This window comes from Amaranthus tricolor, chromosome 10 (genome assembly GCF_026212465.1).
Source record: "Amaranthus tricolor cultivar Red isolate AtriRed21 chromosome 10, ASM2621246v1, whole genome shotgun sequence".
Classification (NCBI taxonomy): domain Eukaryota; kingdom Viridiplantae; phylum Streptophyta; class Magnoliopsida; order Caryophyllales; family Amaranthaceae; genus Amaranthus; species Amaranthus tricolor.
In genome coordinates, this window is record NC_080056.1 from 7,907,098 (window position 1) to 7,932,675 (window position 25,578).

The 25,578-nt window shown below is 34.2% G+C and overlaps 1 protein-coding gene and 1 pseudogene across 2 annotated transcripts; one reads left to right on the top strand and one right to left on the bottom strand.

Annotated features, from left to right (window-relative positions):
• Window positions 1–3,981: 3,981 nt before the first annotated feature.
• On the bottom strand, window positions 3,982–20,597 carry LOC130824794 (importin subunit alpha-1a-like; annotated as a pseudogene).
• A 169-nt stretch (window positions 20,598–20,766) lies between these two features.
• On the top strand, window positions 20,767–25,578 carry LOC130825809 (uncharacterized). 2 transcript variants are annotated; one of them, XM_057691233.1, is made up of 3 exons: window positions 20,767–22,035; window positions 22,329–24,414; window positions 24,491–25,578. In XM_057691233.1, the coding sequence occupies exons 2-3, from the start codon at window positions 22,336–22,338 to the stop codon at window positions 25,472–25,474; spliced, it is 3,063 nt and encodes a 1,020-aa protein (XP_057547216.1). In that variant the 5' UTR covers window positions 20,767–22,035; window positions 22,329–22,335; the 3' UTR covers window positions 25,475–25,578. The 2 variants fall into 2 exon arrangements, with proteins under 2 accessions (XP_057547216.1, XP_057547217.1); XM_057691234.1 differs by lacking the exon at window positions 20,767–22,035 and having other exon boundaries at window positions 22,168–24,414.

Here is a 25,578-nt window from a genome sequence, read left to right on the forward strand (position 1 = left end):
CACTTATAAATTTAAAGTGATATCTTGTAATTTTAAAGTGGTTATGTTAGCTTTATAGTCTTAAATGATCACATATTTTACCTCATAGTGATCATTATAATCTTGAATTGAGCATTAAGAAAAATAAGCTAATTATATGAGTGAGATGATCTCATACAAGACGAGGTGCTCGACAAATTCTTAAAAGAGAAGGTTTTATGGTAAGAGTCTCTATTGAGCTTGACCATTAACATTTAGTTTATTAAAATGATTACTTACAATTTTAACGTGAGAAATGTTCAATTTATATGAGGCCGTCTCACAAAATTACGGTCTCATACAAAAATTATTTGCTCATGTTTTTCTAAATAATAACATAAAATCAAATTCACATAATACAAATTTACTATAAGTAAACAATTTGTAATTTTATTTTAACTATAATTGAACTAGCCAATATTTTGGAAATTAACTCATTTTGCATGACCTTGTTGTTGTTATTGTGATCTCATTGATGTTTGCCGAGAATTATTTGCCTCAATAGAATCGATGGTTGTTCTTCTTCATCATCAAAATCAAGTGTTTGTTCCAACTTATTTTTTCAAATTTATCTTAATTGTATCTTTCTTGGTCATTTCGCTCATTGAGTTATAGTTACTACCCGACATTGTTGATCTCGTCAAATTTAAGCTAATGCAGAAGCTTAATACTTATATCGGACTATTACGTTGATAATATAATCAATTACTCAACTGATTATATTACTAGTATTACTACAACTCTTACTACTTTATACAAGGGAGGAATGATAAATTAGGGATTGACCTTAATCCTACTACTTAAAAATATATCATGATCGGCCCAATTAGTGTCACAAGAATTTGTGCAAATTTTTTGGTTATATACAGTGCTCTCTTGTTCATCTTCTTTTCCTCATTTTTCCCTACATCATCTGTTTTTCCTCCTCCATATTTATTGTGCTTCTATCCTTTCCTCTCTTCCACTATTTCTCCCCCAAATCAAACCTTTAAACCTTTTGATTTCAACTCATTTAAGGAATGGAAGGTTAAGGTGAAGAGAGAGAAACCCAGTTGAATGGTGGATTGCAACGACTCAATATTGTGGATTGCAATTTTGCATCTCTTTCTCTCCATAAAAAATCTGGTAAGATTTTCAACTCTTTTTCGATTTTGGCTTATTAAATTGCTATTGTTTGATCATTAGGTTAATTTTTAGGGCTTTGGTTGATTTTAGTTGTCTTTTTTTTGCTGGCTCCACCACCATTCAACAATCAGAAATTTAGTTGGTTTATTAAGTTGCTAGGGTGTTTCTGATTTTGATTTCGTATGTCGCAAAATCGTGAATGTCGTACTCAATCTTTCATTCTTCTTATACTATGTCACATTTGGGTTTTAATTTCATTTTCTGTTGAATATAGTAGGGTTTTCTTCCAAAGATCAACATCTCAATGATCAAATCGTCATTTGTCAGAGAAAATGTTGAAGAACTTGAAGTTGTGCTAGGGCCTGTTAATTCTGATGAAGGTTGCCGATGATGATTTCCCTTGTCATGATGATGGAGAGGATGACTTAGAGGTTTGTAATCTTTCATAACTTTTTAGTGTTTATGTTGTTATATTAGTTTACAATTTTTTAATTCGAACATTTAATTTTAATTGCATTTTTTCCCATTTAATTGTTTGAAAATTTGAATGTAAATTAGATAAATGTCTATATTTTGCTCCATCATCCATGTAATGCTTTTATCAAAAATTTTGACTGCGGGAATTTATCATTTATGTTAATTCAAGTAAGGATGTTGGATGCATAAATTTTCATAATTTTTCTGGTTGAAAGTGAAATATGAGTAATGGTTTACAAAAAAGGACTGCATTAAGATTATGATTATTTTTTGATGAATCTTTAAAGAAATTGTAGCTTAGTATTGTGACTCCCTTTTCGATGTTTACATTGATTTGCACCTCTTTTAAGTAGATGTAAATATTAATTTGTAGTAAGTGAATAAGACAAATAAAAAGTCAGATAAGAAAATGAATGAATGAGACTGAATGAGAGAATAAATTTATTGATGAGATTCAAAGAGAAATGTGGGCCAAAAGAAGAAAGAGTGCGAAGTATGTGGGACAATTATGATTTATCCAAAACAAAAATGAATTTGCAAGTCATTATCTGTCTTTAGTCCATTTTATTCTGTATGAAGACAATTATGACTTTTCCTAGAAGGAATTGCATTTTTAGCTTATACACTCTCCTAAGAATTCAAATGTTTTGCATTTCTTGTGTTTTTAGAATGAAAATGAGTAAAAATGGATGTTACTTATGAGTTGTGATTTTTTGCAATTCTTCCATTCCATATGCAAGATTTTGCATGGTTTTGGATATAATTAGTGATATTGGGTTCTCAACTCTTGCATTGAATTGGTTATTGCATAAATTATACTACTGCTGAGTCGAAACGTAGTAAGGTTGAAATATTCAAGGAGGAAAGTAACTTCATTAGGTACCCTCTTAATGGGGAGATGATGAATGATGCACCCAACATTAATGAGGCGGCTACACTGTTGATGAAAGCTTATTTTATGGCCTTCATGTTGACAATGACATATTATCTGCCGTGAATTACAGCCTTAAAGTTTCGCACTTTTGTAAATTACAACCTCAATGTTTATTTTTTGCGAATTACAGCAACCAAAGTATCAAAGTTTGCAAATTCAGGCCAAAATATAGAATTTCGACCATTTTGGTGGTCAGAATTTCGGGTTAAGTGATCGAAAATCTGTGTTTTTGGTCTGAACCTGTGAACTTTAATACTTTGGTGATTGTAATTCGCAAAAAATAAATATTGAGGCTGTAATTCGTAAAAGTGTTAAACTTTAAGGCTCTAATTCGCAAATTATTCTAAATTTTTTATTAAAAAATTCTCAAACTAAGCTTGGGAAAAACTTAATTCTCAAAATAAGCATCTCCTAGTTTGAAAAGAACAAAACAAACTCGGCCAATGTTAGTCAAAATCAGTCAACAATCCTTTATTCACTATTACTAACAAGCATAACAACAAACGAAGGAGGACTAACTTTTTTGACTTTTTCTCATAGTTATAAACCTACCCGATGTGATTGGTCAAACTAGTCATTTGTTTTAAAACTAAGAGAAAAAGTCAAAAAAAAGTTAGTCCTCTTTTGCTTGCCGTTTGTAATAGCAAACAAAAAACTGCTTAGGTTTTTCACAAATTCTTGTGAGAGACGATCTTTTTGAAATACTATCCCTAATTTGGTTAGCCCACTAACGTCTTTAGTTTAATTAAGCTCTAATGTGCTAAGTCTGAGAGACGTCTCTCAGGAGACCAACTGTAGTTTTTTTTGACTAATATTGGCCAAATTTGTTTTGTTCGCTTCACAGTAGGACTAGATTTCACTATATATATTCCGTCCTACAAAGTTTGCTACTTTTTAATGTGGAGATTAACATACGCATAAACACTAACATTATCATTCCATTACCAAAAAAGATATGCTCGATCTTCAATTGAATTCAAAATTATGCTCGAAGAAAGAAATATACTCCAAAAAATACAAAATCCTTTGGGTTGCCTATGGATATTCAGGTGTCTGTCCAATGCAAATACAAAGATACTAATTGATACTACTATACAAGAAACAATGGTGATGTTTTCAAACCTAAAGTTCAACCCAAACTTCCCCCTACCAAAAAAACGATTAAAAAACCTTAATTGCATAAAGAAACTCCTAGTAGATGTAAACCCCAACACAAAGGTTTATATACACAAAATCACACCATCTAGACCACTACAACTCACCATTATGATGTCATATACACCATATACACCAACCCAATCCTATATTACTGACCAAATGCATGATGTCATGAACAAACTCAGCCCGAACACAGCTGATCCTCAAAGTCCACCTGATATTTAACTAGAGTAGAAAATTTAAACTGTTGACTTCTGTATACTGCAACTTCATGCATTCATCCAATCAATCCTGTGATTCCATGAATAATTAGTCTTAAGATGTACAACAAGCTATGTAGAACTAAAACGTAGAGTTAGATTCTACTAGGAAATGGAAAAAATGCCAATCAAAAGAAACCTATACATTTTTTTGAATCATTACCCTTAAGGTTAAGGATCTTTTTGACAGTCGCGTGAGTCAACGTTAGAAGAAAGGGTGTATCAAGTTTTAAATTCTACAAAAAATGATTTGTGAAGACGAATAGGCAAAACATCAATCAACTAAAAAATAGGGCATTGAAATCCAAAAGCTTCTATTGACAAGTTGTGAGAACTTTTGAATGGAAGGTGAACATAAGCTCGGTATCTTATAGTAGAAACTAGAAGGGTGGCAGTGGACTATCAAATAGAGAATGGAGGAATGAAGTACCCAAGTCGATAACAATGATAATTACCGAATGTGTAGCTATATGTGCATTTTTATACTTCCTCTGATTTTCAAGTATATGAGCACCTTAATTGCACTTTACTTCTCCCAAAGCACACTCAAATCTTGAGATAAAACTGAGGAAGTGTCATTTTAGACCAAAAGATAATTCTTAGTGAATTATCTAATAACAGGACAACATGGCAACTTTGGACCCAGGGGTGACTGAGATAACAAAAAATACTTAAAGGGCCACAGAAATCTAATCATTAGCAATCAGATAAGCGTGAACCTACCTTCAGCCACCAAACTTATATTGACCAGAGGGACCCTCACCCTCATTGCTCCACATCTAGAAACCAACCTAAGAACTTTCAACAAATGGTGGTGCAACTTCTTCCACTTCCTCCAACCAATATGTCTCGAGAATTTTTACTGCTTTTTGACAAATATGATTGTAATCATGAAATTGTAGATTCTCGATTTTTTCCAAACCTTCAGCTTCATCAATCAAGCGGGCATAGCAATTAACATCTCTAGATGTACCCAAATTCTTCTCTGCTTCTCCAACTTTTACAATGTTTTCCAATCCTTGCAGACAAATCATGATAGTTCTCGGATCTGGGCACACAAGCAGATCACATAATGGTTTTATGCAATTCTGACTCACAAGGTACCTAGTACAAAATTGGTCACCAAAAGATTAGTCTTGCAAAGTTACTGCACGAGTTAAAACAAAACGCTCTAAGACAATAAATACAAACTTTATTTGTTCTGGAGATCCACCAGATGTAGCATTAGATATCGCCGAAGCAGCTTCTTTCTTTATTTCAAATTCTGCTGTTTGAAGCAACTTGACAAGAGGACCAACCAAACCAGCTTCGATAACAGCCTACACCAGTCAATAATACCATAAAGCACTGTTTGGATAGAGAGAAATAGAGGAGAAAGAAGAGGAGAAATTTAAAAGGATGAAAAATCTCTTGTTTGGATAACAAAACGGGAGGGAAAGGGTTTGGAGGGAAAACATGGACAAGTTTTCTTAAGAATATAATCTCTCCTAAGGCGAAAAGATTTGAAAGGAGAAAACTCATTTTCTTACTCTTCCTTTCTAAACAAACATAATGCACTTTTCCTCCTTACCCCTCCCCTTCCTTTTCCTTCCTTCCCTTCTCTTTCCCTCTCATTTTTTTCTCTTCTAATTTGTTATCCAAACATAGCGTTAATGTTTGATGGAAAAATGGCCCGCCAAGGAGCAAATCAGCAAACTAAGTTGAAGAGGAGTATATTTAAAAAAAATGAGAAGCTTCATTTTATAAACTGTAAAACGTATTTTCAAGTTCACTTTAAAAGGAGCAATCACGTATATATTCAATTCATTACAAACAAAATTGTAACTAGCACGAAATCTTTTACATCAACGATTCCCTGCACCCCTAAAATCCTTTAATACGTGAGCAAAAAGGTCCAAAAGAGCAAACTCAGTGGGATAGAGTACATTTTAAATAATTACTTGAGTTTTTTCATGCTGTTAATTATAAAGACTATTCGTTGGGAAATCACAAATAGAGTCAACTCATCATCCCAACATCACTTACCTACCCTCTTGGCAACAAGAAAGACTTTTAGGAGAGAATTACCTGGATCTGTGCGTTGTTTCCAGCTGTAATGTTTGATATCAACCAACATGCTTCTTTTTTAATGTAGTTTTTGTGATTACAAGTCAACAAGTTCCAAAGACATGGTAAAACACCACTACTAATAATAAACTGCAATGGCAACCCAACACAATTCAAGAAAAATATAAAAAGAATGAAGCAACAAAATAAAGTTCAAATATTCCAAACTTTGCATAATCCAAAAAATTGAAGCTCACAACAAAACAAAACAAACCTCCTCTATCTCTACGAAATTACACCATTTTTTATTTAATTTGTCTCACTTACTTTGCACCATTTCCATTTTTGGCAATGATCTACACTCCCTACCTTTTGAGTGCATCAACGAACTTATTTTCTCTCCATCTCAAACACTCAAATCTTTCATCCACTTGTGTTTTGTCTTGTTTACCAATTTTTAATAAATATACTAACTTGAATCACAAAGTGCATCATACTATTGGAAAATAACCAATTTGTGATCCCACATCGAAGAATTAAAGAAGAGATTGACTAACATATATACTTAATGAGCTACTACTTCTAATACCAATTAGTTTTGGATAGAAACTCATTGGGTTTATGTGCAACAAGTCTCCTCTTATGCGGGTCTTGTAGTGTACTAGCCCATAACAAATTTATCTTGGCATTATAGCCGATAGTTTCTGATTAGCTGGAAACAAAAAAATTTCGGTCTATCATAAAAACAATTTGTGGGTTCATAAAGAATGGCGTTCCCACCGAATTAAAAAACAATAGGTTCACATGTGAAGGGGAGTAACAAACATCCTATGGAAAAAAGTAACAAAATGAATAACTCATCCCTAGTAAAATGTAAAGTCCTCAATTTCTTTTTGAACAAACGTAAGCATTCAAAATGTAATGACTCCTATCCACGTTGCAATAAGACCAAAAAGGTATGAAATAATTCAACGAATTGAACTAATTGGATGATGTAGATGGAACATAGACAGAAAAAAATGATCTTAACACTAGTTGCGGAAATGGGAATCATCACAAGAGCAGACAATTAAAGTTTCCCTCCATTTTTCCTTTTAGAGTACCTCATAATTCTTCCATACTTTAAGCTAAGAAGAGTTGGCACTAATAATAACCTAATACTCCACTCTACAGCCATTACCTCCACCTATCCATCATATATTATACCACTATATACCCGTACGCAAGAAGGATCAACAATTTTGATCAGGGTCAGATAAAATATATCCTACTCTAACTACTCTTAACCGTATTAATCTAATTTGTATCCCAAGAGTTAGATACAAAATAGTAATAGTGTTCAACAATCCACATTCCATTTCCATACTGAACATGGGTAATAGTGATTCATACCCCACCACACCTAAACATTGACATCCACGATCCCCACTGCAAAACCCAACTCATAAACACCTCTGCTTAAAAATTTACCTATCAACATATACAAAATGTAAATAAATTAATAATGCGGAAATCCAGTTTTGGGTCTTGAATACTGATTTTGTATTACTCTCAATGAATAATTACATCTCACGACTCAACTTGAGGGGGAGTGTAGGAATCAAAATCGAATAATTGTATTTTATTAGTATAAAGTTAATTTAGGAACTTAGTATATTTGTTTCTATTATTAGCTTGCTATAGGTGAGAACGTTTCATAGTCAATCCTATATGTCTAAGTGTACCCTTTAGCCACTAGCCGAGCTTTATATCTTTGAACTATTCCATCTGCCTAATATTTAATTGAGTACAATCATTTGCATTTCACCCTTTTCTTTCCCTTTAAAACACATTTTTCCTATGTTTCATTTTTCTATAGAGCCATATATTCAGCTTCCATAGCTTTCCTCCATCATTTATCTTTGAGGACTTCCTAAGGATTTTTGGGAACATCAGTGCATTATAAAGATGTAAAAAATGGTTTTTTGGGATACGTTTTCTTCACTGACCTTTTGCACAAAATATCTGGATTGTTGGGCTTCAAACTCCGGATACCTCTTTGGTGGAACACCCCTAGTGCTTCTAAGAGGAAGCTCATACCTGTCTTGTATCTCAACATTGGATATTGAGTCTATTCCACAATTTTCGCAATTAACAGTTTCACGAGGTTCATGAATTATTTCACGAGGTTCATGAGTTACCTCTTGAGTTGTCAAATGCTCATCAGAGGGGACTTGGACTTGAGTGGGCAGAAGAGGAGATACCATTGTTTCAGTAACAACGTCAGTGGTCCTGTCTACTTGTTTTCTGGCCTTTTGGGAAGGTGAACATATACCACATAACCAAAGACATGAGGAGGTAAGGAATATGAAGAAGGAAAAGTAACATGTGAACTGAGGGTGTAAATAAAAGTCTTGTAGTTAAGGACTTTTGTGGGAATACGATTAGTGAAATAGGTAGCAGTAGCAATTGTCGAAGGCCAAAAATGAACAGGAACATGGGATTCAATTATAAGAGCTAGGGTGATTTCTAGGAGAATGCAATTTTTTCGTTCAATTACCTTATTTTGTTGTGGGGTATCGGGACAAGTGTTTTGGTGAAGCATGAAATGGTCAGATATAAATTGTTTTATGTCTAAAATAACATATTCACCCCCATTATCATATCGTAAAATATTGGGTTGGATTTGTAATTAAGTACGAAGCATATTATAGAATTTAACAAAGACGGTATAGACTTCGGACTTGTGTTTCAAGAAGTAAACCTAGCTCATGCGAGCGCAATCATCCACAAATAAAACAAAATAAGAAAAACCATGTGGAGTACAATTTGGGCAGGACCCTATATATTAGAATGTAATAGATGGGCGAGTAATATGAGTCAAACTAGGCAAATAAGAATGTTTGTGACTTTTTAGCCAAAACACAGGTTTCACAAGATAGAGAAATAGCGGAACTTTTAAGTGAAGAAACATGTGTTTGTATAAGTTAAGAAGGATGGCCTAACCGTCAATGCCACATCCATACGAGGTGATCAGGAGACCCATGAGTAAGCATAGCCTGACCATTTTGTATTAACTCTTAATGAATAATTACACCTCCATTAAAACATAAACTAACAAGCTAATAATAGAAACATATATACTAACTTCCTAAATTAACTTCATTCTAATTAATTACAATTATTCGATTCTGATTTCCTTTAGAACAACATGTCCACCACAACGGCAAAAACCAAAATACGCACAAGCATTAGGACACAACCAATCGCTTGAGAACTCTTACAACTCGCCAGTCACCACCATTAACATAATCATCACATCTAACACTCTATGGAACAAGCATTTAAATGGCCAATCAGGTCTGCTTTTATAATGGTAGAACAAAGTCAGTTGTAGAATAGTGGTGCTATTGTGGTAGAAAATAAAGGGTAATCTAAGGTTTTAGAGTTGTGTTAAACCTACATCGCAACACCTATAGAAGACTTTGGGACACATTTTGAGTTGTTAAATTTCTGCTTGACAATAGCAAACTTATATAAAAACTAGTTTGAAATCCTTTCTTTTGTCAAACAAAACAAGGGGAATTAGGAGGCTAACTTGAACGTACTTGATGGCACGAATAAACACATGTAGTCTTTCTATCCATGCATTTAAGAAAAACAAATTAAGGTCCATAATAAAAATTTTCGCCCCCTCAACTCTTACCCCAAGTTTTGCCACTGCGAATATATGCAACCATACCCTTGTAGAAAAACGAAGAGATTGTTCTGAAATAGAAAAAATCACAAAGTAGTACAGTACTAAGAATAGAATAAATGTTGAACACCACTATACTTTCACAATATATCGTGACACAATAATACTACAGTAGTAATGATGTAATTCCAACTAGAAATGGCAATCACTTTGTCTTAGTCACAAGAAGTATAGGATAAAACATGACTAGGAATGGGCAAGAGTCCAAGGTTATATTCGGATCTTGTTGGACCCTACCCTTTTAAGTATAAGGGTTATTTTATTTACCTAAGGGTCCGAATCCAAGTCCGGTCCAATAAATACTTCAAGGGCCTTGGACCGGGTCTACCTAGACCCGACCCTTAGACCCTTCTGTAGCATTTGTATCAGTGGGTTTGATGGTAAAATTAGAGTTTATAGAAAATTTTAGAATTTCTCCCCTTTTTGTATACTTCTACTTCTTTCTCCCTTCTCTTTATTTATGCCCATTTTCAAGTAATCTAGGGTTTCCACCAAAAGATTAAAGGTTTTTGCAACTTAAATCGAAGTTTATTCAAATGGTTTAGATTTTGGCAAACTTATACCTTATAAAGCTACCGACACTACAACTCAAAGCCAAGACTAGCTTCAAATTGGACAGGGAAAGTGAGAGAAAAAGAGTAAATAATTGAGAAATGTCCACTAGTAAAATGAAAATGAAAAGGAAAAGGAGGAACAAGTGCACCTCCACAATTAGTCTCACAAAGACACTCTTTCTCTTTCCATTGCTCAATCCCATTTTTTCGCTTCAAAGTTGTTGATTTTGATTTTGTTTTTTTCTTGATTTTGATTTTGTTTTTTTCGCTTCAAAGTTGTTGATTTTGATTTTGTTTTTTTCGCTTCAAAGTTGTTGATTTTGATTTTGTTTAACGGGAGGATGAAAATAAGGGGTGGAAAATGTAATCACAAAAAATAAAGATACACAAAACTTTACTTTCAGAGTACACATTTCCAATAAACAAGATGACAATCTAGCAGAGCTCTTGTTTGATGCTTGCAACAACACTCATCCATAATGAACACATACACACGAGGTCATGACAAGATAAGGAACATATAGTTGCGTATATTCTTTCATGTCAAATTTATACTAAGAACTGTAGCTCATTTAGCAATTGTCACAATCAGCATGGTAGATCTCTTCCTACCAAAAGAAAAGGTACAACGAAAGATGACATAAAATGAGGTATTATTCAACACCAAAACAGATGCTCTAGGCAATCTAACATCTAAGCACAAGTCAACCAACAAGAAAGGCTTACAAAATTTAACCTGTGTTTGGGCATTATCTTCGGCGACAATATTGCAAACGGTATGAAGAGCAGGACTCAGAATAGACGAAGTTGGGTGCCTGGATGACGACCCAAAACAATGTAACTAAAGCACAAGATAATGTACTTACGAACATGTAACATAGTCAGATCACATACATGAGGAGTTCAACCAATCGTTGACACACCCCTGTCTCAATCACAGCTTGAATCATGTCATTTGGTCCATGAGACAAGTAATAAAGTGCCCAACATGCATCTGTTAACACTTCCTCATCATTTGAATGAACGAGATATTTAAGGGAAAGAAGAGCTAGCCTCACCTATTCATGGTTTTTCAATATGTAAGGTCTGAAATTGTACACTGCAAAACTAAGGTCTGAAATTGTACACTACAAAATAGGGCACAAACCTGGTCCATGGGAGGCTCTGGATTTCCTCTACAAAGGATGGACAAAGTCCATGTAGCAATTTTGAGCATGGAAAGCTTGGAATGCTCATTTAACTGAGCAAGCAGTGGAATGAACGCACCACTACAAAGAACTAGATCTCGGTATTTAGGAGAATCAGCAGCAATATTACCCAATGCCCATACTGCCTGCATTTCAAAATGAATGTTAAAGAAAGGGCATACTCATGATCTTCAATTAGCTAAAATTCATCGAAGGTTTATGGTATCCAACTCCAGATATACCTGCTCCCGGACATCATCCCTAGGAGAAGCAAGAAGTTTCACAAAAATTGGAACAGCCCCATGATCAATTACAACCTTTGTGTTCTCTGAGGTTCCTGAAGTAATGTTTGTGAGAGCCCATGCAGCCTTAAACTACACATTACAAGCCACTTTTTAGTAAAAAAAATCACCTACATACACAAAGACAAATAAATAGTCACAAGCAATGCATTACAAATAGAATATACCTGTAGCAGTGGAAAATCTTCCCTTTGAAGAAATTCCACAAAGCGAGGAACAAGTCCAGCTTGTATAACTTCTTCAATTGATGAGCTTTGTTCTACAGAAGTCAATACACAATCAACACTTAACAATAATGGCTAACTACTTAATTGTACATGCCAAAAATATGGCAAAGGTGAAAATATCATCAACAATACCTATTGTAAGCAATTCTATAATCTGTGTAGTAGCCTCTAACTGCATTTGATTATTAACAGAAAAAACCCCCGCTACCATATTAGGCAGTGACTCCAGCTGCAAAGACAAAAGTTATCGATTCAAGATTCAAAATGAATTTAGGAAAACTTCTACTAAGAGCCACTACCAAGTATTGAACCAACAGTTACAGTTCAAGCCCGATGCGTTGGGCCATCTTGTCATACTGGATTAGAAAGCATTAAAGGTCGTCGTCATCATCATCATACAAGTTATATTCTACTCAGAGATTCGAAGCTATATCAAGGTTAGGCATGTGCATTGGACCGAGGGCCTGTTGGGGACCTTGATTCAGGCCTTTATTATGAGGGTTACAAAATGGTTAAGCTGAATAAGGGTTCTATTGAAATAAAAGAATATAGGCTATATAAGAATTTCATTAAAAGTTCAATTGAATTAAGACAATTTGACCTGAGCTTTTTAATTTTTCATTCATCCTTTTCGATATATTATAAGGGTTCTGAAATTTTTTGTAGTTATAGTGCTGGATAAGGGTTTTAAAAAATCATCCTCTTTGAACATTAGAAAATATGCCCCAAATCATACTTTTAATTTTTGATTCATCATCTTCTTGGTTTTAAAGTCAATCTCCAGTTTTAATGTTTGAAGTAATCGACGAATATAATGTGAGTAATTGATGAATATAATGCGAGTAATTGATGAATATAATGCGAATTGATGAAAATGATGTGAGTTATCTAGTGCTGAAGTAGATTGAGGAATGCATTGGGATTCAGGAATCCTTGTGCACACTTCTTCCAATTCAAAGTAGAATCTCGAGAGTGTTAACTCGTTTATCATTGGACTGCCTTCAACTTCATACCTTGTGTACATTTGGTGATTTGTTTTTAGGCTGGAAAAAATTATTGTGCATTCCATATTTAGTATTTGTATTTGTTTGTGGGTTTTGTAATTTGAGGAGTAAATTATGATTGTTTTGAACTTCTATTTGTTTTCATCTACTTTAATATTGTGGGCATACTTAGTAAATTATGATATGCTTATGTTGATAGTTTGGTTTTATGTTGATAGATTGCTTTTTAAATCAAAAGTGAGACTACCTTATCATCTAGAGCGGAGCCTGAGCGTGAACATGATGGTTACACTGAATATATATACCTTCCAAATAAAAGGAAGAAGATATCCAAGGTATGGCTTGAATATGCAAAACATGTAAATGAAAATGGTGAAAAAGTCGCGAATTGTTAGCATTGCGATAGTAGTTCGGTTTGTGGCTCAACTAAAGATACGTCACATTCAAAACTTCATTTGTTACAATATTGTTGTAAAAGATCTAAGGGACCAATTGGAGAGGTATTAGTTGATGATAATGATGACATGGTAGAATTTGTCTTTGATATAAAAGAACTTAAATTAATTTTAACATATATTACTAAATACTAGGGATCTTTTATCTCATTCTTTGTGTGATAGGGAAAATTGCAAAGTGCGTTAGAAAATGTTCCTAGCATAATTTGTTTAATTACGGATAATTAAAATTCAAAGCACAATTGGCAATATTGCTATGCATAATGGAGCATGTTATTGAAAATAGCTGGAAATTACATAAGAGAATCCTTAGGTTTCGATCTATTTCTCCTCCATACGATGGACAAATGAAATCTGAAGAAATTTTCATGTTTTTGAATCAATGGAAGATTGATGATAAAGTTCTAGTTTGACCATTATATTGCTAGTTACAATAATTAAATGGTATCTAATTTGAGAACAAGATCTTTATCAAGAGGAATGTTGGTTTTCGGTGGAGCAATGTTTCATCTTTATGTGAGATGACATAAATTTAGTTGCCCAAATTGGATTGGAGCTTATGAATGATACTTTAAAAACTGTTTAAAAATTACTCAAAGATTTCAAAATCCTCTACCAAAAGCTAGATATTTTATGAGGCTGCACAAAAGCTTTTCCATCTTGATGTTAGGAGAAAACTACATATCGATGTGAAAGTGCATTGGACTTCCTACATAATTGATAGGTTCAAACATGTTTCTTTCAAGACTTGTGTGCACAAGTTAGTGGCTATACAGAAGTTTTTGAAATTTTTTAAGGGTGCATGTTTTCAGCCGTTCAAACACCAACTTCAACTTTATATTTTTAAGGGTGCATGGTTGATTAACCATTTATTTAAAACAAAAGATAGCCCCATGAGTTCTTATCATCTATTGTGGATCTAATGTTAAAGAAATTTGATAAATTATCAAAGGAATACAACTTGTATCTTACTTGTCTTGCAATTCGAGTGGATGAAGTATTGGATACTTTGAGGTCGTTGATTGAAGATTATAAGTCACAATCTTCCATGTCTCTAGAGTTTCTACCCTTCCTTTGAATAGTGGACTTGACCATGATGACATATTAGACAATTATGATAGTTATACCTAGGGCCTAGGGGTGTGTAGAATACTAGAATTAGACAGGTCCGGTCTTCGGTCCTTAAATATTATCAAATCCGGGTTTCAGCCCAGTTCATTCCAAACCCAAAAAATTTAGGATTAGATCGGATATGACCAGTTAATATGTATTATGCTATCCCAACTTTCAGTCATATAAATAGCCTCCTAATTTCTAGAGTTTTTCTTAAGCAAAACAAAATTGTGAATGAAGGGATTGCTGCGGTGCTGACCTCAGTGGCTGTTTGTTAGGACCACCACAATTTCTAGAGTTTTTCTTAAGCAAAACAATTTTCGTTGCATATTTTCTACAGTAAGCATAGACGATACTACAGACTACGATAGTCCTGAATTATCACAATTATGATTCATGTTTGATTATTATTTTAAAAGAGGATGAAATTTGATTGGATTCATGTCTAAATTATGATTCGTGATTCGTGACTAAATGCAAGAAAAACCCACGTACTGGATTAACACAATTCACAAAAATACAGTAAACTTGCCTATTTCTTTAAAATATAAATTTGATTATTATTTTTTAATTATTTCTTTATAATATTTTTTTTGAAAGAATATTTCTTCATAATATTAGTTTAACTACATTCTTAAATTCATAGTTTAACTGCTTTATAATATTTTTTATTTTTCTATTTTTATAATAATAAATGCCATAAAATTTAAATTTTTAATAAAAGTATTTAAATGATGTAGGATGGTAATTGGTAAGGCAATATTAATTCATGATATTCATTTTCATAGAATTTCAATATTCTATAGATTGAGTTAGTCGGTCCAACCGTTTTAAACATAGACCGAACTAGTAGTTTTCACGGTTGAACCAGAACTAAACTGGATGTAACAGGTTCGGTCTTTGGGTCTTAAGATTTCAAAATTCGGTCTTCCGGTCCAGCTAGTTTAGGTACGATTCGATCCGGTCGACTCAATGGTAATTGGTAAGGCAATATTAATTCATGATATTCATTTTCATAGAATTTCAATATTCTATAGATTGAGTTAGTCGGTCCAACCGTTTTAAACATGGACCGAACTAGTAGTTTTCACGGTTGAACCAGAACTAAACTGGATGTAACAGGTTCGGTCTTTGGGTCTTAAGATTTCAAAATTCGGTCTTCCGGTCCAGCTAGTTTAGGTACGATTCGATCCGGTCGACTCAATGGTAATTGGTAAGGCAATATTAATTCATGATATTCATTTTCATAGAATTTCAATATTCTATAGATTGAGTTAGTCGGTCCAACTGTTTTAAACATGGACCGAACTAGTAGTTTTCACGGTTGAACCAGAACTAAACTGGATGTAACAGGTTCGGTCTCTGGTTCAGTGCTGGTAGCTGAATTCTTATTTTTCAAGTGATTTTTTCCTCTTGCCTCCTCCAATCCCTACTTGTGTGCCAAACCCTTCTTACTCCTGCAAAGCTTTTCCACATGATCAAGAAAAGTTGCTTGTTGGTTAACCTTAGTAATGATCAAGAATGCAAATGGAAAATCTTTAGAATTTGACTATTTCATCCCTAATTTTCTTAAGAAATCATCAAGACACCATAGAAGAAAACTAATCTTAGGGCATATCAAGGGGGTTGTTCATGAAATAAGAATCTTGTCTTAAGTTCTATTAAAAACATTTCTTTTTAGCATTTTTCATTCTATACTCGATATTATTTCATGTTTTAAGTTGTACTTTAATTCACAAACATTAGTAGCATCAACTTCAGGTTCGTTTGGAAATCAATCGAAAATTCGAATATTTCTCAATTTGTGGATGTACTTGCACATTGGAGTTCTTGTTCTTATTATAATAAATCTCAACTTCACTATTTTTAGAGGAAGTAAGTTCTTTTAATTTTTCGTTTCAAAAAAAAAAAGTTCTTTTAATTTTTCCTTTTAGTTTATTGTAAAAATTATGAATGTTTTAATTATGAATGTGTCTTGTTATTCTTGATTAATTTCTAGGGTTTTGGGTTGTAGATTTGATTTGCTTATGGAGTGAAGGGGTCGAATATGTATGTAGTAGCTTGACGCTCTAAGAATTTGCTAAACCCGAAAATTACGCCTTCTTCATTTCGATCTCTATCCATGGTCAATTCATGTAAAATGAAGGTATTGAATACTTGTGAATTGTGATCTATGAATTCATGTTAGTAATGAGTAGCCGAAAATTAACTTTATTAGGATTCAGCTTGTCCTTTGGATAATGAACAATGCCTCACTTGTATGATTTCTTCTTGTTTCAATATGAATTGGAAGTCATGTGCTTAAAAGTAAGTAGTATGGTTGAATTTACACCCAAAAAGCAAATCTCCTTAACCACATAAGTAACTATATAGTTTCTATACCCAAAAATTGGGTGTTAGAAGGTGTTCTCTTCAACTTATTTTTTTGACTTATTACTTATTCTTATTGGAATCAGATCAGATCAGACCAGATCAGATCAGAACTATTCAGATCAGATCAGAAAGTTTCAGATCAGACCAGACCAGACCAGATCAGACCACACCAGATCAGATCAGATCAGACCAGACCAGATCAGACCAGATCAGATCAAACCATACCATTATTATTATTATTATTATTATTATTATTGTTATTATTATTATTATTATTATTATTATTGTTATTATTATTATTATTATTATTATTATTATTATTATTATAACTATGTAGTATGTAATAATAATAATAATAATAATAATAATAATAATAATAATACTAAAAATAAATAATAATAATCATTATAACTATTCAAATCATCAGAAAGTTTCAAATCAGACCAGACCAGATCAGATCAGACCAGATCAGATCAGATCAGATCAGATCAGATCAGAAAGATTCAGATCAGATCAGACTGAATCAGACCAGATCAGATCAGACCTTAGTAAATTCAGATCAGATCCAATCAGCTCAGACGAAGAGAACATGTCCTTAGTATGGAAAAACTTTACTCATCATGATAAAACTTGGTTATGCTCAACCCATTTGTAATCCCCTTGGCACTTCAAAGAGTTGATCCCCCAAATTCTAGTCCCTTATCATTTGATTCTGAATCTTGATTTGTTGTTCTCATAACTCATTAAACTAAACCAAACAAAAATCTTTATTGTCATCGAAGCTAATTGTCACATAGTGATTTCATTTTCTGTGGATCTACCCCTTACTTACTACTAGTGCTAGACATTAAAAGTTATTTAAGGTGTATAAACTCAACTGCATAGAAAGGACCTATTAATCTTGACAACGACCTAGAAAACTGGTGTATCAACTTCATTATAGGATATCTCATATTTTTGACCGATATTTAACATTATGATAATTGCATCACTCTCGTTACCGTATCCATACTTGGTTATCGTCATCACAAGCTTTACCTCATTTTTATACTATATAATAGCCGTGTTTAAAGGTTTTTAAAAGCGAACTACTGTAGCTTAAGTTAAAATTCATCCCACCAAAAAAACAACGAACATCAGTGTGCACCTAGCAGTTCTCCCATTTATGATCTAAACAAATTATGAACTTACTCCAATAAAAATTGCAAATTCATAGTCGCAATTCACATTTATACATTATATGATCCTCCTTCATTCTCTGTCGCATTTCTATAAAAACTAGAAAGAACTCAAGAGAAAGATGATATTTAAAGAAAAAAGAGGAAGTATAAATCAATGAACAATATAGTTGAATTATTCAAGAAAACAATTAATTGAGAATCTTTATACTATCAATAGTCTAAAAAATCCAAAAAAAAAAAGGAGAATTAAAGTAAACCTTATTTCCAGCAGTAGATGTATGAAGAGTAGGAAACTGGTGATCTTGATCTTGATCTTGAAGATCTTCACGACGCTTCTTAAGCAATCTTTCTTCTCTCTTACTTTTACGGATCTCCGCCATATTATCCGCTCTGCGTCGGCGACCTTCATCTGCATCAGCAGCGAATTTGTATAGATTCCGACGACTTTCCGTCCTTTCCTTTGGTTTCAAAGACATCTTTCCGTTTAGGTTTGAGTAACCTGAAAAGAAAAGGTTAAACCCTAATTACAATATAGCAAATCAAATATTGAGAGAGAAAGAGGAATTTTTACAGGAATTATTTGGCGGGAAAGTGAATGAGAGGTTGAACCCTGAATACAATATAGCAAATCAAATACTACTACTCTATTCTTGATTTTAAACACTTATTTTAAACGGTCATTTTCAAATTTTTTGTCTAAATTGCAAAATAAATTGGATTAAAATCTTATTTTTTATAAATAGACTAGTCTGATTTATAAAATTACGATTTCTAACCTAGTTTAGATTTTAAACTTTTAGACCACACCAACTGAAAATCGTAATATTTTCCAATCTGGTGAAACCGTAAACAATATACTATAAACCATTATTTTATATAACCACATGTATAATACAAAATTTTCAGATGAGATGATTCTATGGTGAAACTATCCCTATTGGACTAGCCTAATGTATATTTATTTTCTTAAAGTGATTACTTATAACTTTAAAGTGATTTTTTTTAAAGTGGTTAGTTTTATAGTCTTAATATCACATATTTTGCCTTAAGGTGATCATTATAATCTTAAATTGAGCATCAAGAAAAATGCTAATCATCTGGGTTCGTTATAATGAGATATTCTCAAACAAGATGAGGTGCTCCACAATTCTTAAAAGAAAGGATTTCATGGTCAGACTATCTTTATTAGGCTGACCCATTTACATTAGTTTATTAAAGTGATCACTTATAATTTTAACGTGACTGACTAAAGCAATGAACTAATCATATGAGAACGTCTCATGAAGATATGATCTCATACAAGACTTATTTGCTCATGTTCTTCTAAAAATAACATAAAATCATACTCACATACTACAAATAATTTAACGCATTTTGCACGACCTTGTTGTTGTAGTGATCTCGTTGATAATTGTTGAGAACTTTTGACCTCAATAGGGTCGATGGTTCTTCTTCTTTATCGTCAGTTTCAAGTGTTTGTTCCAACATATTTTCAAATTCATCTAAATCTTGATTGTATCCTTCTTGGTCATTTCACTCATAGAGTCATAGTTACTACCCGGCCATATTGATCTCGTCGGAATAGATATAACATTTATTTTGGAGCTTGATCCTCTCATTGATTTTGCTGCATAACTACCTTTTTTAGTGGCTTTCATTAAGATGGAATAAATAATTATGGTATTTGATGATTAAAAAACCAAAATAATTAAAAAATTAAGAAATTAATTATATAATTAAGAGAATAATTTCTTAAATTAAAGAGAATAATTAGAGAGACTAGAGTAGTAGGAGAGGAGACGATGAGAATGAAAAGATCAAAATCCTCCCATATATATAAGGATGGTTCAAAGTTCAAACGATTATTTTTTATTTTTTCAAAATTTGGACAATTCCGGTGAACCGTCGGTTCCTGGAACCATGCAGTTCCAATGAACTAGTCTCGTGGCAGTTCAATGGATGCACAATCTGTTCACCTGAATTGCACGGTCTGGTTCACCCATTCCTGCGGTATACTTTTAGGTTCTACCGTCCAATTAATCCTCTTTGCATTGATTTTCTTTTCTTTTGTTCTTTCTTATAAGCAAACATTTGTAAGAGGTTTGTGTTGGGTGGCACACACTCTTGTGGTTGACGATGAATTTAGGGGTCGTTTGGTTCGTACAAGGGAATCGGAATGGAATGAGGAAAGGGAATGAAGGAGAAAAGAATGGTTCCCCTAATTTAGCCTAGTCGTTTGGTTGTGTTCAGGAAACGGAATGAACTACTCATTGATTTCCTTTGTGACTGTTTGGTTCAAGTTAAGGAATCAAATTATGAGTTTTTCATGTAGCAAATCTTTAATCATTAAGAACAACTTGATAAAAACAATCAAACAAAAATTACTTCAGATTGATAAAAACAATCAAGCAAATCCAATTACACTCATCAAAATACAATCAAGCTTGATAAAAACAATCAAGCAAATCTAATTACACCCATCAAAATACAATCAAGCTTGATAAAAACAACTTCAGATTGAACCCAGAAATTCAATTAATCACAGAAATTCAGAGATTATGAACAGAAATTATGAACAGAAATCTTTGATGCAAGAACAATGGCGGTAGAACAAGAACGCAGCAGTTAACGAACAAAGATTCATCAATGGCGGTAGAACAGAGATTCTTCAAGAACACGAATATGAATTTCAATCCATCAAAAAAGCCGCAAAAATTAGGAAAAAGAGTGAAGAGAAAAGACGCAGCAAAAGAGTGAAGAGATTCATCAAGAACACGAACTGTCACATTTGACAATGGCGGCCGCAAAATTGAGATTGAGAAGAAGAATGCTACGAACAATGGCAGCAGGCGCAACAACTTCAGGAAGGAGGAGTGAAGAGAAGAGACGAGAACTTGAGGGGGAGGCGCAGCAGCAGTAGTGTACTAGGGTTTGAGAGGAGAGGGTGATGAATGAAGGTGGAATGGAATGGGAAAGTGTAGGGGGGTGGGGAATCAGGGTATAATAGTTTGGGGTAAACCCAAAACTAAAATGGGGGAAAGGGAATGATAGAATGGGGCAAACAAAGAACAACAAAGGGAATGGGGTATTTCCATTCCCTTTCCCTTTGATCATTAACCCCAACCAAACACCCCCTTAGAGAATTAAATCATGTAGTTTTCACGGGTTACCAGTAGTGGTGAAGCCACATGGTCAACAGGGGTCCTAGCCCCACAACCTACTTTCATAGTGTATTTTACGACCTATTATTTAAGTTTTATTTTATTGTTTTGCTTCATATTTTTCCAAATATTGCTAAAATTGCTTTATATCTAAGGAGATTATATATTGTTGATATTGTTTTATATTTTTCAGCTCCTTAATTTTCATTTTCTCTTTTCTACCCGGTTCGTCTTATATGAGACTATTTCAATATCAGATGGATCCATATGATAAGTCTATTTTTATAATTGGTCATTTAAAAATTATAAGTGATTACTTTAACACACTAAATTTATATGAGTCAACTCAATAAAAATGATCTCACCATGACACAGTCTCATTTAAAATTTTTGATATAGTAAACATTTTCAATAAGGCCATCATTTAAAAAAATTGGGAAATTATCAATGGTGCCCTTGTAGTTTTGTAAAATTACATTGGTACCCAACTGCATTTCAGTGGTACCCCCCAATTATATGGTAATTAAAACCGTGACATTAATGATGTTTTTTCCGTTAACTGTCATTAAATACCAACCATGGTTTGTCTGTGATTCATTTGCTTACCTCTTCGTTTTCCCTCCTAACCCGTACTTGCTTCACTCTGTGTTCATCATCATCTCCCTCCGTTGATCACGCCATTGTTGAAGCTGCATTTTTCTCATTCCTACTTTCGTTGACGTTTGTAAGTTCCCTGTTCTTTCTTTCCTCATTTTTTTCTTTACATGCAAGATGTTTGGTTGTTTCAGTTATTACTCTAAATTTCAAGTAAAATGTCGCTTTTTTTTTATTTTCTCGTCCTAAATGTTTCGATCTTTAGGCTTTGTTGTTGAATTTTGTGGTTTAAAGGTATTCTGAGTCGTTTTTTTAAACGGAAATGCCCTAAAATTTAAGGCTTTTTTGAATTCTGTATTTGTTTGGAATTCTATGATTGATGTCGTTTATGTTTATGTTTTTTTATTTTTTTGGTGTTAACAGATTGTAAATGGATGATAGTGTGGTGTTGAAATTTTTGTACAAGGGTACAGAGACAGAAGTTTTTGTTGATGATGTCGACCTAGTTAACATGCTAGACATGATTATTGATTATTGGGATAAGGCTGAGAGGGAGGAACATTTGACCCCTGAACATCCCAGTTTTAGTTATGTATACAAAAAGAAGCATGTTGAACTAGTTGATGATAAAGCATTGCTGGAGATGTTCAGTAGAAATATGGGCAAGGACAGTATTTGCATCCATGTAGGGGATTCTAAACCTAATGCCCTGTTAGATAATGCTAGGAGGCTTAGGGAAACCTTAAAGGAGAATGCACAGAAGAAAGAGGTGAGATCCAATGAAATCCCTGCACAACTTGTTGATGAAGATGATGATGATGTTGTTTTGATAATTCCAACCCCAAGTCAACCTTTTGAGGAGCCGCCTGTGGTGAGTGTTGAGGATGATGTGGACCCCATTCCAACTCCTGTTATACCTGAGAAAAAACCTGTTGATGATGTGCCCTATGAGGAGGAACCTGTACTTGAAAAGGAACATGTTGTTGAAGATGATATGGATCTTGATAGTGATTTTGATATAGAAGTGTACCTCATTCCAACCCCACTACAGATTGTGAAGCCCAAGGGCTTGAAACCACCAAAGACTGAGTTTAGGCCCAAGTTGCCTGTTTTGAGAAGGAGTAGAAGACATGCTGAGATAAACCCACCATCCCCTGGCAACATCAATGATGTTATCATTGAAAATGCCGAGTTACTGAATGAGATAAACCAAGGTGATGAATTTACTCATGAAGCGAATGATGATGTTGATGTGGAGGGTTCTACAGCACAGACAACACAAAAGAAGACATTAAACAAATCTCCAAACAAAACCCCAAAGACCAGTGCTAAGAAGACCTTAAGCAAATCCCCAAAGAAAAAAATCCCAAAGACCACTATGAGAAGAAAGGGAATTAAGAAGACAGTTATTAGAAAGTATGTAAGATTGATGCAACAGAACAAGGAGGCTGCTGCTACATCTAGAACAAAATCATTGGTCAGTGAGAGTGATGATGAATCTTTGGTTGATAGTTCTGAGAGTGATACTGTGTCTTTGGTTCATAGTGATAAAGAGGCTGAGGTAGAGGATGTTGATGCAGATAATTTTGATCCATTTGAAGGACCAATTTGGGATGATGACTTTGATAATTATTTGACTAAGTTGTATAAGAATGGGGAGTTGTACAAGGACAAAGGTTTTGGGAATATTGTCATTAAGGAGTGGCAATTGTTTACAGATAAGCAACATTTGAGGGATGTTATTAGGGATTATTGCATACAATCTGGTTTTTCAGTGATTGTTGATAAAGCAGATAGAGTTAGATACACAATTAGTTGTAGTGAAGCAAAATGTGAGTGGCGGTTGCATGCTTCTAGGCTGCTTGATGGTGTCACATGGGCTATCAAGAAAATTCAAAATGCTGAACACACATGCTTGGGGTTAGAGACCAAAAACCCTATGGTAATAGTGAAGTGGGCATGCCATGCCTTACTTGAGGACATAAGGGCTAATAATGATATACCAGGTAAGGCCTTGAATGAGCTCTTGTGGTCCAGATATGGTGTTGAGATGCCACAACCAAGCTTGTATAGGGTGAGGAACTTGGCCTTGAGTATCATTCATGGTGGCCATGATACATCATACAGCGCATTGCCATCTTACTGTGATGTTATCAAATCAACAAACGAGGGTTCATTTGCAAATTGTGCTTGGTATCCCCCTACACATCCTGATAGACCATTAGTGTTTATGAGCATTTTTGTATCATTCAAGGCATCTTTGGAGGGCCTTTTTTCTAGTTGTAGAAGTGTTATTGGAGTGGATGGGGCTCATTTAAAGGGTAATTATAGTGGGGTTTTGTTATCTGCAATTGCCCTTGATGGCAACAATGAAATGTTTCCAGTGGCATGGGGTATTGTCTCATGTGAGGATGAAGAGAGTTGGAAGTTTTTCATTTGGCATCTTAAGCATGTACTGGAACCAAGTAAAAGAGGCGACAATTGGTGCATAATATCTGACAGACAGAAGGTAACAATACTTATTATTGTTTAGTTCATTGATTATGCATAATCTATTAAACCTAATATCTTGTTTTCATATGCAGGGAATTGAGAAGGCTCTAACTGATTTGTGGCCTAAGGTGCAAAGAAGGTATTGTTGCAGACACCTTAGTGCCAACTGGAAGAAGTCTTTTCATGGGCCTAAGTTATGGCAATTGTATTGGCTAGCATGTGGGGCCTTCTCACCCTTCACATTTGCAAAGGCCATGACTGAGATTGAAAAAAACAACCCTGCTGCAAGGATATGGCTTGCTAATTTGGGTCCACAGGAGAGATGGACAAAACATAGATTTGACCCTGAATTGAAGTGTGATGTTAACACAACAAATTTTGTGGAAAGCTTTAATGCCACTCTAGGAACTGACAGGTGCAAGCCAGTGTTAAGTTTGTTAGAGGGAATTAGGAGAGTAACAATGGTTAGGTTAGCAACAAGGAGGCAAAAGTGCGAAGAATGGGAGAGGCTGTGTCCAAATATTGCTAAGAGAGTTCAAGTATTGTGCAATGAGAGTAGCTCTTGCAGGGCTTTCATGTCTAGTCCAGGTGAGTATGAGGTGGTGGAGGGCAAATCAACTGTGGCTATCAGTTTAAACCAACGCACATGCCATTGCAATGTCTGGCAACTCACTGGGATACCATGTAGGCATGCAATGAGAGCGATACTTCATGAAGGTCTTGATCCACAATCCTTGGTTGATGATTGGTATTCAGTAGAGAAATATAAGTTGACCTATCATCACAGCATTGAACCTATCCCTGATCAGGGTAAGTGGCCAGCAACTGAACACCCTGCAATACTACCTCCTGTGCTGAAAAGAGGTGTTGGTAGGCCTTGTAGGAATCGAAAGAGAGGTGATGATGAAGAGAGGAAGGCAAAGAGGAGCAAGACAATTAAATGTGGGAAGTGTGGGGATTTTGGTCACAACAAGTCCAGCTGCAAGGGAGGGGCAACAAAAAAACAGAAGGCAGCAGCAACAAAGACTAATGATTCTTCAAGTTTGAAGTGCAAGGGAAAGAGCAAAGCAAAATGATTAGTATTTGTGTAATGTAATTACTTAACTTCTGACTTCTTATGGATGAACAACTACATTAATCCTATTTTGTATACCTAATTGATGAATAGTTGATTAATCCT

Excerpts from the sequence above, each read along its gene's own strand:
- LOC130825809 (XM_057691233.1), top strand. The coding sequence starts at position 22,336 with ATGGATGATAGTGTGGTGTTGAAATTTTTGTACAAGGGTACAGAGACA. Across the intron at positions 24,415-24,490 it reads TAATATCTGACAGACAGAAG|GGAATTGAGAAGGCTCTAAC; the intron begins GTAACAATACTT and ends TTTCATATGCAG.